General features: G+C 39.2%; 1 protein-coding gene across 4 annotated transcripts in view; it reads left to right on the forward strand.

Moving 5' to 3' along the window:
• kcnab2a (potassium voltage-gated channel subfamily A regulatory beta subunit 2a) overlaps positions 1–16,903 on the forward strand; it is an 89,399-nt gene that overhangs the window by 33,238 nt on the left and 39,258 nt on the right. Inside the window, exons 1-3 of one of the 4 annotated variants that reach the window (XM_062443828.1) lie at positions 3,534–3,653; positions 4,776–4,941; positions 6,783–6,824. In XM_062443828.1, coding sequence (XP_062299812.1) covers positions 4,865–4,941; positions 6,783–6,824 — 119 coding nt within the window. In that variant the 5' untranslated portion in view covers positions 3,534–3,653; positions 4,776–4,864. Of the gene's footprint in view, positions 1–3,533; positions 3,654–4,775; positions 4,942–6,782; positions 6,825–12,127; positions 12,499–16,903 lie in introns of those variants that run through there. The other 3 variants (XM_062443819.1, XM_062443836.1, XM_062443811.1) reach the window with 3 other exon arrangements.

The following is a 16,903-nucleotide window of genomic DNA, read 5'->3' on the forward strand; positions in this document are numbered from 1 at the left end:
GGGGACACCTTATACGCTGCCTGGGACATTGATGGGAGGAGAAAGTCACCTTCATGTTGTCATTACGATGTCGGTTACGAGCCATGACTCATGTGAGTGCAGCCACTGGTGAAATAGGGTAGCATGAGCCTCTCAGCTCACAGCTTTGTCAGGGTGACATAGATGCCACTCTCTCTGCTGTTCCCCTCGTTTTATTTTATCCTCTACAGTAAACTAGGCTAAAACAGCAGTGCTTCCCTCCGAGACCCCTATATTGATTTGTAATGGTTTGATGGGGTATTTTAAATGCATGCTAATGGAATATGTGTAAACCTAACCTCCCACCCAGCCCTCACTGGTGCCCAGCTCTCTCGCTGTAACCCTCTCTACAGCAGTGGCCTGTTTCTTGGGCAGACACTTTGAATTATTCATAGAATCATGTCGCTCAACGCAGCGCATCAGTCACTGTTTTGCGTGCGTGCGCACACACACACACACACACACACACACACACACACACACACACACACACACACACACACACACACACACACACACACACACACACACACACACACTGCAGCCATAATATACTGAAGTAGAATCAGGATCATATGTGTCATTGTACACTCTTTGTTGTCTCTGCTTGGCCTTTTACTGCATTTTAAGGTAGAAGCAGGTGTTTTTCTGTGTTGTGTTGCGACGTGATTATATTCTCGTTTCTGAATAGGTATTTCTTATTATTCAGCCTGGTATCCATAGCCTTTATTTCTTACTCTTACTGTTAAGGTGATAAATCTCTAACTCACAGCTGTTGGAAACTACAGATGTTACATAGGGCTGATGGTTTATTCATTCAGCTCATGTCCGCAGAGTGAGGACATGACTCCATCTAGTGGCAGAAATATATAGCAGTCCTTTTGAAAAAGGTGATACAATGTCAAATAAATTCTCCTCCTCCTCTGATTACAGTTTTCAAAGATTATCTCTTATTTTACAAAATATAGCTTTATATTTCGGTTCACTTCCAAATTAAAAGCAAACCAACATAAAAACAAAAGTGACGTGTGGCTTAGAAGTGACAAATTTATCAGATAGTCTTTGGATAGTCTGCAATCTTGCAACATTTGAAATTTTGGCAGTTAAGGAACAGTCCTGTATGAGGTCCGCCAAGAGTCTTTTTGTCTTTGCTGTAATTTACCATCACTACATCCTGCACTGAACATGGACTATGTTTTGGCTTGAAATCCACCTAACTTTCAGTCAAATAAAACTGATATGCCATCTGGTTATTCAAGGCGAGGCCATTATGGATCTGTTTGACCGCTGCTGAGAAAGGTTTGGTGAGTCATTGTTTAATTATTGTCTTGTGCTCCTGATTTTCATTTGGATGCATTGATCATTATCAAATATGTTTGATATTTTCAGTCTTTTGACGTAGGTGGTCACACAAGGCTGTGGTGGAAGTTGTGGTTAGTTAATGTGAGATGTTCTCTGTCATATAACATGTTGTGATCACACTGGACGGCTGTGGTTTGGGGGCTACAGCGGGTTGTACACCAATAAGATTGTCAGTGGTTCGATCCTCAGCTCCTCCACTTGGCATGTCAAAGTGTTTTTGGGCAGGATACTGAACCACATCAGTGTGTGTGTGTAATCTCTTTCTAAGGATGAAAGAGGTAAAAAGATGTTGAATGACCACAATCGTTGCTAAAACAGTGATCTCAGTGGCAGAGTTGCAGACAGCACATAGCCAATGATAAGTTTATTATTTCCAGATTGAAAATTTGATAAATGTTCTGGCATGCCTCCTTAATAAAAATCACCACCAGAGTGGGATTTTTTTATTTTTATGTTAAAATCTATCAACCACCACCAGCCAATAGTAAATCATTATTTTGTGCCTGAAATCTACCAGCCACTTTCATATTTTACCAGCATGTGGCTGATGCTAATGTCCCACCCTGATCACTACATATACTCAATAGATTTCCTTAATAATCAGTCACATGAATCCTTGAGACACATCATGACAAAGACTGGCTCTGTCTATATAAACTGAAAAAAGTCCTTGTTTTTCCTCTGAAGGCTGAATGAGAATGATGTTAAACTAATTGGGTTAAAATTAATTGCTATGATCTTAATGGAGGTGCAGTGTAGGCATTCATATCTTCCTGACATTTTACCCGGTATATCATAATATGACGGTTTTGCATTTTAAAAAACAAACAAACATAAAAGACGAGCTGCTGGCTATGGGAGTCTTTTTGACATGTATGATGTAGTATTGTCTATTTACGTAGTGATGCGCGAATAAGGACTTAATCAATTAATATCCGCACCCATCCTACCTCTTATGAAAGCCAATCTGCACCGCCCGACCTGCAAAAATATGTGTCAGTCAACCACCTGGACCCGATCTGACCCACAAACCACCAAAAAAAAATACTAATATGAATACACCCATGGTAAGACCGCTAAGGTAGAGGATCAATGCAAAACTTCAGAGACAAAACATTTAACACAGTCTTATCTGTTCATCCGGTACTACAGCGGAAAAACAGCTGAATAAATGTCAGGAACAAAGTTGCTGAAGGCCATAAAATGAATATCAGCTCAAACAAAGAAAAATCTGGCGAGTTTCATTCACCACAAACATAACAAGACACGAATAACTCGTATTTTGGCGAAAGTTTTCATTGAGGTTTGAGTTGAACTTGAGTTACTTCTTCTGCAGTTTTCAGAGTTAACGAGCAGAAATATGGACAGCACGACCCTGCTATTGCCACTTGCTTTGTGGTCAGAGGGGGGATTACATGCTGCCTTCATGTGCTTCTTGTAAACTCCACCTTTCCTTGCAGTCTGTGGCTGTGTCTCAATTCAGGGGCTGCATCCTTGTAAGGACGCGGCCTCGCGGTCTTCGAAGACTGCGTGCTACTGAGGAACCTCAGAAGGATGCATCAACCGTTGTGAAATGGGACGGTCTAGCCTTCGAAGCATTTCCTGGTTGCGTCACCAGCTGTGTCACCAGCTGTTCCCGCCCATAAGACGCGAAAGGCACACAGAAGTATAAGACAAACAGCAGAAAGAAGAAAAAAACATAAGAATAAGACAAACAGAAGAAAGAAGAGGTGGTGGTGGTGGTGGTTGGAGATGTTACATATTTTATTATTTTTTAGTTATTATAGTATCATATAATTTCATTATTATAACAAATATTTCAAATACTACTCATGTTATTTTTTTTTTAAAAAGAAAAGGAAACGGATATTTATCATTACCACCCAGTGGATGATGCACAAAGCAACACTGCTTGACCCAAGATACCGAGGGGACCACACGAAGCCACCTGAGCTAAGTGTTATAAAAGCAGAACTGGTAGCGGAGATGACGGCGGCAGCAGAAGCAACACGTGAATGTCTTTTGCACAGAACATTTTTGAGTGTTTAATTAATTATTAATCTAAATGATTTTGAATTTTATTGTTTTTAGTATAATTCGTTTCGTTCGTTTAAGACCTTGGTTAAGATAATTTTATATAATTTGCTTTGCACGGGGGGGAGGGGGGGCGGCATCGTCCATCGGACCAACCCTAGTGGACATTGGAGACCAGACCCCAAAACACCCTGAATACCGGCCCAGATGATGTCCCACTGACCACAAAAGACACCAGGGTATTTATTGTGGCATCCCATCCAGCCCAGCAGCACTGCCAGGGACTCCTGCTCAGCCTATTACATTATTTTTTTTCATTTTTTATTTTATTAATTTGTTATTATTTATTAATTCATTTATTTTATTATTTTAAATCATTTGGAATTTTAGTAGTGTTGTATTTAATAATACATATTTTGTTAATAGTTTGTTCATAATTGTACATCATTTTCTAATAATAATCTGTAAATAGTTATTTGTGATGTATTTTTTGTAAATAGTTAAATGTTAAGACTGCCCCCTTGTAGAGTTAAGTTTTCATCCTTTGCTAATAAAAGAAAATATAAGAGAAAATATTAAATCCCTTGTTGTTCCTGAACAGTAGCACTTTATGCCGTTTGCTAATCCTGTTATAAATTGTACTTAAATTGTAAATACTAAATGGAAAAGACAACGTGTAAAAATTAACAATATTTTTTATTTTATAAAAATACCATATAAAAACATAAACATTTATTAACAATAACAACCATTGTTCTTTTCGCGGGACTGCACATATATATATATGGAACACATGTTCTATAGATATCTATAGGACTGAACAGCGGCGCGCAAAGGATCTTGGGATATATGAGGCCGCTAAGGATAGTAGCGATGCATCCTCAAAAACAGGGAAAACAAGGACGCATTTTGAGGCTGCGTTTGAGCATTCGTTTGAGGAGTCTTTGAATTGGGACAGGCCTTGGCGCGGCGCTGTGACGTAACCGCCCTTAAAATGCGTCCTTACAAGGATGCAGCCCCTGAATTGAGACACAGCCCCTGTTTATGATTGTAGTGGCAATCATACCTTGGGGATTTCTAAATACCCTGGTGCAGTGTAACCTACAGGTGTGAACTAGTTATGAATGGATCGAGCTTTGGAGACCTGTATAGTATGGCATATTGCAGATATAATTGTATTGTGTGTATACTACAATGATAGTTGATAAACAAATAAATAAATGGTAACTAAAACATGAAATTCAGAGTAATGTGGCTGCTCCAAATTATACGCTAAATGAAGGGAAATACTAAGGTCGTATTTTTGTGGAAATAAAAACTCCACCACTGACTGACACATATCTTTTCTTTCCCTTCCACAGGCCCTGATTGGTGATAGACTGTACCCTGTGGTCCCACTGAAAGAACACCACCCCCGGCAGGCTGGCCTCATCCCTTCCCTCCTGCCTCCATGTATCCTGAATCTACCACAGACTCCCCTGCCCGCCTCTCCCTCCGACAGACTGGCTCACCTGGCATGATATACAGGTAAGTTTGAAGACACCAAAGGCTACATTTCTGCTGATGGACACATTAACATGTAAGCCCAGATTATTTGGATTCAAAAAGTTTTCATGAATGCATCGTATAAAACAACAAATCCTTTTTCAAAAAACTGTCTATCTTAAGTCTATCCTAACTGTCTTACAGGACTGCAATACTAAATCAGTGAAATGCTCTTTCAGTAAAAGAACACAACACAGACAACAAAAGACTTAATGAGCACAAACTGTCTCCCTGTCTCACATACACGCTTTTGTCGCATACACATTCGTGCTTTTGTTTATGTCACTATCGAGGACAATCAGTGAGTCTGTTTACTTTTTCACCAACATAATCCACTCTGTATCAATTCTACCTTCCAGGGAGTCCCGAGTACATGTGCGGGAAAAAAAGCAACAGAACAAACAGCACAATCAGCAGCTGTCATAGTCTCCACATTTATTGACTCATATTCATGCACTAGAAATTTAATCTCTACATGCCCAACCTTAACCTTTATGTAACCATTATCCAGCATTAATGATGACACAAATTTTTTATTTTTTTTTGTCTCAAATGTTTTTTACGATCTAAACAAATTAGATGCACCACATATATTGCTGTCTCTAACATGTAAAATCTGTAACTGTGACACACTCTCACACACTTACATGCAGTCATATCACAGCATGTTTTAATGTCCCTTGCCTGATTGTGTGTTGTGTTAACACAGTGGAAACAGGAGTGTGGATACCCATGCTTAGATTATCGTGCACTCTGATGCTTCACCAGCATGTGGCGCCAGAGACTCATCTGCTTGTATCATTGAGAAGCATCTGTGCCACTCTTCTTCTCAGGCAGCTGAATTGTTGTTTCGCATTGCCTCCATAATGGGCAGATGAGGTTCAGCAGCTGAATGGAGTTGTGATGTGTCACTAAAGTTTTCAGGCAGCTATTGGACCCTTGTCTTCATAGTAACTCTAAGACAACAATCAAAGTGGTCAAGATTTTGGCAAGATGCGCCTTTCGAAAGAGGATCTGGGAGATTTAGGCATAATACATTGTTAACAACAAACTGTTAACAACACTGGCTACTACTAATTATATCATTTACAATACTCCATTTTTATTTACTTCTATAGCACAAAGGTCATTTGCTCCATGTTGCTCCTCCAAGATTAGTACTTTTGTTATAAGGTACATTCTCTGCACTGCACAGACTTCCTGGTGAGGTAAAGAAAATACAAAAACTTGTAGTGCATATGTAAATAATAGCAATATCGCAAAAACGAAAATTCTTTATCCATACTTCTCCCTCTTAGTTTGATTTGATTACCTCGTAGAATAAAATATACTGTGTCTGGACAGGTTGAAATCAGGAAGGATGTAATTGAGATGTATATTTGCACATCAGTTTGTAAGTCAGCACTTTCCAACTGAACGTGAATCGTTTTTATTCTAAGATCTTGAGAAGGATTTGTGCAGACACATCTGGAAGAACATGCAAATAACTCCTCTTCTGCATTGGTGCTGTAGTTTTAGTACAGACAACAGCTATGGTCTGCTGACATGTCATATTGCTCAGATATATCCAGCATTCAAAACTTAATACAACAAACAAAACATGAAATAATGAACAAATAAGGAGGTGTTACATCTCTGACACTATGTCTTTGTTTGTCACTGCTGATGCTGTATTTTCTATTCCATTCCCTCCTACTTTACTCACCCTCATACTGTTCTTTGTCTTTGGCTCTTGTTTGTTTTTCGCAACTACTAACTTCTTCCTTTTCCTGCTTATATGAACTAAAACTTTCCTTTCTCGTCTTTCCCCCTGATGCCTTCAGCGCTCGTTATGGGAGCCCCAAACGACAGCTGCAGTTCTACAGGTACCTGTCTTTCTCTGTGTATGCCTGTCACTGTTTGTTGTTGCTGAGCAGAATTAATAACATTTTCTTTCATGTTAGTAGTTTTAAAGCCTGTATATGTGTACAGTACATATTTACAGAATTACTTTTTGTATTTGTCTTACTACAGAATATGTTTTATTTCACTGTGATAACCTTGCTGCAGATACTTGCTGTTCTGTCATTTAAAACCATGTATCCATTAGGAAACCTCTGCAGCATAGATCACACTTATCATCTACTATTTAGCTGGCAATGCAGTATGCAGCTTAAACCTGATAGGGGTGATGATGGATTTTGTCGCAAGGTTGCTCACAAAACCTTTGAATCAACTGTCTGAGTTCAAATTATTGTTTTTCTTTCCATCATTTTTTTACCAGTGCAATTTGAGCGGTTTTTTTGCTGAAGTAAATTTTTTAAAATCAATTTTTCATTTATCTATTTATAATTTACAAGAGGGGAGAGCCACCATTATAGTCATATAAGTGACAAAAGGCAAAATGAAAAATCTCCATTTCTTTTGCCCCCCCAATATCCCTAGTTTCCCTTCAACCGACCAGCCCCCCCCTTAACCCCTGACATGATGAGCCTAAGCAGTGTACTTAACGAAAAATGAAAAGAAAAGAGAGAGGAATTAAAATAAACAAAAACAAAACGCATTCCTCCCAACCCCCCATGAATCCCAAGACCATCACAGACATCACCATAAACCAACAGCATACTGACTCAGTGGAATTGTATAATTATGCTGATTTCCTCCATCATCCATGATGATATAATGTGATAGACACATTCTTTTACTTTGTCACAATTAAGCCTATTTCCACATATATTCACAATTTCTGTATGAAACAGCAGCTTTTTTGCCCATGTGGGAGTACAACCTGATCTGTCTCGTTCTAGACTATTTTGAGTGTTTTGAGGATGTGATGATGTTCTCTTTGAGAAGGGTAGCTGGTACTCACTCATTTAGTGGTGTGCTTTTAGATGGTCAGTCTTTCTTATGCTTTACAGTAGGATCGTGTTTTATGGACTTATATCAGACCTTATTCTGCTGATGCAGTTCTAAAAAACCCTGACTATGTGGATGTGCTTGTAATGAGCTCACTATCGGATTTTTATCTTGGCGCCTTGCACATTTCTGTCCTTTTAAAGTGCAATCTGTCCCACTAGCTGCTCCTCTGACTTACGTGAGGAGGATCGATTAAGCCCTATCTTTTTCTGTATCACTCTGACAGTCTAACAGACTAATGCTGGGAATGGAATTTTTATTCTTTTTCCATCATCTCAACATTTTAAAACGCAAACCTTAATAATGGAACTATCAATACTAACAGACCATTTACTGGGATGCTAATGAACTCTGAATTACTATGAGTTTACAGTCAGCTGACAATATTTAGTTTTGCTGCTGCTTTGTCTTCACTCTGTCTTGTCATTACAGTGCTCATTATATGTTAAGCCACATATTTGTATGAGTTGCTGTACATCTATGACTAGATCAGTACAGAGTATACAGTATATGTAATATATGTATGTGTGTATGTTTTTTGGTTCTGTACTAACAATGCTTTTAGTAAAGGCTCTCATGTCTGGCTATCGTTAAACCGTTTTATAGGTTTCAGGGGGAGAGTGAGTGCTTTCCGACACTGAAGGTTGTTGACTTTTGACCACTATGAGTCTCTTGTGTATGGATTACAAAAAAGACGATAATGTAAAAGAAATTCTTAAAGCATGACTGTATGTGAATGTCTACTGTAAAAGCCGCAACTTGATTTAAATAACAGAACTGGGTGATGTCAGCTTTTCTTAATGCAGGTACATTACTAAGTTTATGTGTGAAGTTCATCCTGGGTTCTTAAGAGCCAATGGTTTCAGGACAGCTGTGATTGTGCTGAATGGATTTTTTAGCTTATAAAATTATAAGTAATTCTGTTGCTAAGAAACATCTGTAGTGTCCATGTGGGTTGTAAATTAAATTGTGAGACTTGGTTATCATGTAGACCAACTCAAAGCAGTTATGATTAATCATTGTCTTCTCAGTGTCATCACAGGTCTCATATCTTTTAAACAGCTGTGCCAAAGTAGCTCTGCAGATAAAGAGGTTGCAGATTGGCTGGGTGGTTCAGAGATGCAGTGTGTGAATACAGAGTGCCAAAAATATGCAGCCAAAGGCAGATGATGTGCTTTTATGGTTTCAGTTATTTAATGTATTGGAATTGATTACATAATATTTCCAAATGTATCTGAAATCTGCGACTTTTATACTGTACTGTACTGTAGTTATGTACATCTAAATTATACACATTTCAAGTGTCCATTAGTGTTTTAATAACTGTAAGAGATTAATAACTGTAAGAGATGATGAATTTTCATTTAAGTACATTGGATGGTTTAATCTGTGTGATTAGTAAGGAAAAAACAGAGCAGCTGTACACTGTGTGTTTGTAGTCAGAGTTGTCATTATTATGTGATACACTCTGCTTCTGACCTTGACCTGAGCACAAAACTGATAGGCAGAGAGCTGCTGCAAGCGTGTTTAACCAGTGTGGTTTCCATAATGCTTTGGTTAGAGAGTACTTGAACATTTTTGGTGGTTTGTCTTTATTCTGTATGTGTATGTGTACAGTGCTTGCTTGACATTGTGTGTGTGTGTGTGTGTGTGTGTGTGTGTGTGTGTGTGTGTGTGTGTGTGTGTGTGTGTGTGTGTGTGTGTGTGTGTGTGTGTGTGTGTGTGTGTGTGTGTGTGTGTGTGTGTGTGTGTGTGTGTGTGTGTGTGTGTGTGTGTGGTGCTCACAACACTCATGCGCTCATTATTGTCCAGCTCTTAGTATTCTTTCCTGTGGAACAACAATCAGAGGCTTTTAGCGCAAAAGCTTTGGTGAATAATTCAGGGCTGATATTATTTTGCTGTAGTTAGCAGAAACACGGCGGACCACTAAACAACATAAATGGATTTCTTCTATGAGATCTTGCAGGGAGGGGAGGAGGAGAGGTGTTGGTTGTGGCTACAGAGTATGATGAGTGGTGAGGGAAGGGAAAGGGATGCACTCTCTTATTCACTAATTGGTTTAGACATTTCCTAGTAAGACACTCCCAGTTTGGGTGGACCCGCTTCATCACTGTCTGCAGTGTGTGTTTATAAGAGCAGACTGGCACCCCACAACCTCGCTCATGAGCCGACCCCCAAGAAATCGGGTGAGTTTAAGGATTTTGGCCACTCATGACCACTTAAGGATTGTGTTTGTTTGCGTGTGTGTTTTGTGTGTGAGGGGTTGGCTGAGTGATAAGGAGAGTGTGTGGTTGTGTGAATGCATGCTGCCTTGCTTGGAGTCTACTTAATTTATCTCGTCGGTCTCTACACAGGGATATCAGCTGTTTTGGCAAATTTTGATGAGATTTGAAATTAAGAGAATTTGTAAGAAGGACAAATGTCATGTCATGATAAGGACAACGGTTTGGACTAATTTTTTTATTCTGTATCAGAATTTCAAACAGATTTTCTCCATACAAGAAACAAGATGTGTGAGATTTAATGTTAGTTTATTATCATTTAAAGTTGCTTTGAAATGGCTATGTGATGTCAGTGATAGGGTTAGCTCTGTTGAGCTGTTTTGTCCAGAGGCAGAGAGAGTGCTGTTCAAGTGTTGTAGCAGTCAATAGACTTTGAAAGGATCAATACAGTTTAGAGCTTATAGCATATTTCAATCCTGCAGTAGAATATCCTTTCCTTGTTCTCAGTTGGTGAAAAGAACCACTGTGCATACACAGTGACTTAAAATTAATGAACTCTTTTTGAGGATAGAAATTTTAAGATAAATTATAGATAATCATTTTTCATTTTATTTGGCAGCTGGTAATTCTTTAATATGGACTTTATTGACATGATAAATCTCATTTTAAATAATTTCACATTGATCCGTTGTATCAGGCCAAAACGTTTTTATTGTATCTTAATATTCAATGAATAACTTGGCTATATTCCCATACTGTTGATTCTCAAAATGATGATGCATATGAATTATGCTTTGATGAGGTATAGGCAGGGCACAAAATTATCACAAGCCACCAGCCAAATGCTGATAAAATATGCAAGTGGCTGGTAGATTTGCTTCACTCACCAGCTAAAAACACAATGGTAATCTATTGAGTGGCTGATAAAATTTGAACATTCACTGGCCATTTGGCCGGTGGACAAAAAAGTTAATTTTGCACCCTGGATATAGGTATAGATATAGAATGTAGAATGTGGTATAATTTTATGTTTTCATGAGTTTTCATTTTACAACAAAGATTTTCAATAACTATTCTCTTACGGTTTTAATTGCTGAAGCTATATTTATAGTACTCCTAGGTTTATATTACAATTGTTTTGTAAATCAGAGTTTTATGTATAATGTATACATTTCCGTCTAAATGTTATACATTTCTTTTAACTGAGCAGTGGTAACTTGTTAGTGTTCACAAGTGCATTCAGCATTGTAGTGGTGGTGGAACTAACACAGTGCTGCCCTCCATTGATTCAGTTCAGTACAACACTCTTTGACGTTTTGGATCATAGAGGAATCCTGTAACAGCAAAAAGTAAGTGTTAATTAAATAGAAGGAAGAATACTTAATGTTTTAAACATGGTTGCTTTGGGCTCCCTGAGCTCCAGAGCATGAAATATAGCCCTCTTGTAAATGAAAGATCCATGGCAAGTGTGTGTTGTGTAGTGCGCTCTGTTCAGTGATTCTTTAGTTCTTGTTGTTACTTTCTTTTTTCAGTTCAGATGGGCATGTTGTGCCTATTGTGTAGTAGCTTAGTAGTTTTGTAGTAGGATACATGCAAATGATGTCCTGGACTTTTCTCAGAAAATGTCTTTCTTGGCTCTCGCTCTTTGTCCAATCAGAATCATAAGTGAGACCTGAAACGTGTCCCCTCCTGTTGCTTGGTGCATGTTCGAATGCCGCTCCCCTCCCTAGACAGCATGTGCCCTCTTTGGTCCTGCTCCTTAATCACCAGCAAGTCACCTGAATGCGCCCTATCAGTGTAACCCTGCCATTGTGTACCTGTCAGGGGAGGGTGGTGCTGGGCTATGTTGTGCGACTCTGATTACAGGATGCATGGCCGTGTGCTGCCCCAAGCAGGAGAGCTCTTTTTTTATGGGAGCAGGTGCTATTTAAGGAGGTGGCTGTGCCCTGCCGGCTCCTCGCTCCATCCGTGTCCCTACTTTGTTCTGGCTCTTTACTGCACGGGTCGCCTCAGCATCACGAGGAGGAGGAGAAGGAGAAGGAGGGGAGGGCATGTTTGCGGGAGGGTACGCTGGTAGCCACCGGGGGGTTCCCGGCAGGCGCAAGCCCAATTACTGTCCTCCTGAAAACCTGCAGATCCCTAAACCGGCAGCGCCAAGCAGCACCGTTCGGAAGAGCAGCAGCAGTGACAGCGGCAAGATGCTGTCTATGTCATACAGCGAAAGCATCCGGAGCGGGATCAACCGCTACCACTCGGACCAGGGGCTGAATCAGCCACAACCCCGGCCCACAGACCATGCTGAGCTGCAGAGACTCCGGGAACAGAGAGTCGCCGCTCAGATTAAGAACATGGAAGACTTCCTGAAGATGAATGGTCTTGCCATGGAAGAGTGTGTGTCCTATCAGACAGGCATGAAGTACAGGTAAGAGAGAGGTGAAGCTAGACAGAGACTCAGATAGTCCAGAGTGATGGGACTGGGAACCAGCAGGTGAGAGCGGCTTTGTGTTCAGATGCTTTAGGGTCTACTGAACAGGTGTGCGTTGTCTTATAGGTGTTATTAGTGTTAGTTGGTCGGCCTCAAAAATCACTTTTTCTCTCCCTCTCTCTTTTTTTTTTTTTTTTTTTTACCTTGCTGTTGATTTTATTCAGATTAATGTCACCACACAGTGAGGAACTTGTTTATCGGGCTCCTCTTTGTTAATGTCTGCACAGTTTCGCTCTGTCCTCTGGTCAGATTGCTCTCATGCAAAAGGTACTGGGGCTCAGGTTTTATTTTAATCATCTAGGTCGTTGGCATATTTGCCCAACTACATGGGAGGACAGACTGCTCCGTAAGGAGTAACGTGGCCCCTTAAATTCTCACTCAGACATTCTTTCCCTTTTCCCCTTGATCACGTAGATACTCTCCCTTCTTGCCATGATTTCCTTTTTATTTCATAGAGAATTCTGCGCTACAAAGACACATTGAAATAACCCCTTAGTAGTTATAACTGAGTGATAATAACTGAGTTATAATTAACACTGAATGCCTATTTGGCCAGTGAAAATCACATCTCTCCAGATTTGGTGATTTTGAATTTTTCATATAAAATGAATGATCATACAAAACATAAAGGAAATGACGATAGGAAGTTTTCCTTTATAGGTTGAGGAACTAAACAGTGTAATTATCTGAAAAATGCATTTTCACAGGTCTATTTTTCTTGGCTCATAAGAAGTGGTTTTCACCATCATACACAAATTATTGTCACATCTTAAACACCGCATTAAGGCATTGTGTAAAAAATATTTTGATATTTGAATTTGTCGTTTCATGAAGCTTTAGTTCAGAAAGTCAAAGGGCAAAATTTGAGTTTGTTTTCTATATTCATTAGTAATAAGTATGAAATGCACCATCAAGGCAGAATTGTAACATCTGCTCATTATTTCTGTGCTGTCAACACAACCAAACAGGCTATTGCAGTTGTTGTTCAATGGATTGAGCAGGCTTAGCGGCTGTTGTGTTGGCAAGTAAGGCTTGTTTAGCTGATGTTGTTTTTGTCGTGGACATGGATAGCTTTCGTCACACACACAGGCTTGGCTGCTGTTGTTTTTGACCGAGATCAGTCACTAGAACGCTGCCATGCTTGGCTGCTGTTACCATGTCTGGGGTGACCAAGTTGTACTGTCGTCTGCAGGCAGTGTTGTATGTCACCACCGCTGGCATGTTACCTTGTGTAAAGCTCAGTCACTGGCCCATGACGGTCTTGGGTGGACCTTTGTGTAGAAAGGGAGTTTAATATTGCAACGTGCATGTGTAGTTCTTAACCTACAAGCCTCATACGGTATCTTTAAATATTGGTCTTTAATCAGAACGTTTTGTTTAATCTAGTAATAAATCTAAATCTGATTTGTTTTATTTCTTTGCTGTGTTGTATTTAACCATTGGTATCGGTTTACCACTGGAGCATTAGCTCATCTAACACAGGAAATCCTGCCAGTATCCGCTGTTTCTTGTATGGTGATCGCCAGCAATTCTGTAATTAGTGCCGTAATTGGGTCAGCATGTACATGCAACCTCTATTTCAAACTCATCATTATTTCAGGTGTGTGGTCAGGAAAGCAGGCTACTAAGCTGCATTTAACTGTGCTTTTTCAGTACAATCACCTTTTCCAACAAACATGGGAAAAAAAAGGTTGCATTGTATTTATCTTCTTTTTCCCCTTTTTACCTTTTTAGCTTGCTCACAACTCCACACATACACGTAAAAACTTGTTGTTTGTTTGTTTGTTGACCTACTTTAAAGGGTTTGAAACACTCGATGCTGTTAAGGAAGCCATTGTATTACAGAACTAAAAAAGCACAGGATTCATTTTCCTAGTTTTAAATTAACTGAATAGATTAGTAGTATTAAGACTCAATGAATGGTCTTTTATCTTAGACCCCAAATGTCTATTTCTAAAATATTGTCTAGAAATTAAGGAGAGGGTTTACTCTATTTCCATCATGTCGTCCCTAAAACAAAACACTACCACTCAGCATGCCCATTTGGAAACCGGAAAACTTTCCCTAGTGTCCATGTCCTCCAATTGAAAGAGCGAGGCGGTGGGTAAAGGAGCCAGCTTGAGTTCAGTGAGGCGAGACAGGAAGCCGTGTGTCTTCTGTTATAGTTATATGGAGGTTGCCTGTCAAGTATAGATCTGTAATGACTTTACACTAATGGACATGGTAATGACCTCCACTTAGTCGTTCATACATGTAAACTGGAGCTATGTTTTACCATAACAGTTCCTCAATGTACAGTAAACCTTTTCTGCTTATTTTGGAAGGTTTTGATGGACACGTTGTGTCTTGAATCAGTTTCATAGTCAGTTTGTATAACTTTGTTTTTGATTTCATTTGTTATACAGTTACTTAGTGATATGTTTTAGTAGATTAACATGTACTTGTCTATATAACTTTTTACCACTAGGGGGCAGAATAACATCTATATAAAAACAGTTAACACTATGTCACCAGCCTTGGTGGCCATCATGTAGGTTTTGTATCATTAGAAAAATATATACAATTGATGTATGTCTCTGTACCAACTGCTTAAAAATGGGGTTTTGAGTTAAATGCCCCTTAATGTTGACACCATCTTTTTAAGTCTGCCATTTGGTGCTGTTCATACAATTAGAGCTTTCTGTGCTGGAAACGTCTGCACTCATCACGTCCACAAAGTTTGATCTTCGTTCTCTGTCGTGCCAGCACTATGACCACTTTCATAATACAGTGACTTGTTTCATTTTTAGTCTGAAAAATATTGATTAATGCAGGTTAGGGCTGCAACCAATGATTGTTTTTTGATACATGATACATTATTTATTTGACTGATTGTTCAATATAAACCCAAGATGACATTGAATATCTGACTTTGACTGACAAACTGTCCAAAACTCAGATATTTTGTTTACAATGGTTTAAAAGAGAAAAGCAAAAAATACTGACACCGGAGAAGCTTCAGTCAGAGAAAAAAACACATTACTGGAAACATTTGTGAAACAATCAATTATCAGTCAGTAGACAGTCAACTAATTGTTTCAGCTCTAATGTAGGTTTAAGCACACGTGGACAAAAATTCATAATTCTATATTTTTATCTTTACCTCAACGAAAGAAAAGACCCAGCAAATACTAATTCAAAACATATTATTCCCGATTATCATTTAAGTTCTGTGGGTAACAGAGAGGAGAGTAACTGTCTAACATGTTTTCAACCTCTACAATACACAGCAGGTTTCACTGACCCAGTCATAATGTGATCATAGCAGCTGCTCTTTGAGCTGTCCTGTTATTAGCAGATCACCACTAGATGGTGCAGATGTTCCACTTAAGCAACTAAGTTGATGGAGAGTGTCACACATCCCAAATGCCTCCCACTGCCCTCAGTGCTATAATGCAGTCACTGAACATAATATGTGCATCACTCTTTGCACTCTTATTCTGCTGAACATCCCATTCCACTAAGACTGCAATATTTGTCAGTTTCTATTAAGCTGAGCCTGATACTGAAACTTAAGCAAAAGGTGATTGAAGACATTTAAAATAGCAGCTTGTCACAAGATGCCACCACGGAGGAATGCATCTTCTTTTAAGTTCTTTGCTTCTGCTTCAAAGCATTATTCAAACATGTTTTCTTAATGTCCGAACAGTTGTTTCTCACTCGCTCCCACACAAAGACACACACACACACACACACACACACACACACACAAACACGATTTCTTTCACTTTTGTAGTTTCTCTCTGATACAGTCACGCAAACCATTTGGTCAGGACATACATCTGCACTGAGCCACTCCAAAGAGTAATCTTTTTCTTTTTTTTTTTCTCAATCTCAGCTTCACTGCCTCATGTGTGTCCGCCTTGGCAAATGTGACGTTTTTCTTCAGGCTATCCCCTACTCAAAGGCTAAATTTAGCAGCAGACCCATATCCACAGCTGCAGTTGGATACAGCTGAATGGGCTGCAGTCTAACCTGTTCATCCACTATTTTACCTAAAGCTGCCTCTCGGTCTTGCTACACTAATGTGTGCTGCAGAAGTGGCTGTGCTGAAAGGCCCCATGAAATGAAAAATACATTTTCCCAGTTTTAATCCACTGTCACACACACGCTGTGTTAACTGTTCATTAATCTTTTGTTAAATGCCAAATATATGTCAGTATTAGAGTATTTTACATTAAAATCCATGTCTCATCTTTTACTTAACTTAAATAGTTTTTAAATGTTTGATGATTCATCTTGTACTCAGGGCCATTTACAAAAGTTCATCCAAGCAAATGTCACTTTGGGTGAGTTGCTAGCC

This window comes from Scomber scombrus, chromosome 3 (genome assembly GCF_963691925.1).
Source record: "Scomber scombrus chromosome 3, fScoSco1.1, whole genome shotgun sequence".
NCBI classification, from domain to species: domain Eukaryota; kingdom Metazoa; phylum Chordata; class Actinopteri; order Scombriformes; family Scombridae; genus Scomber; species Scomber scombrus.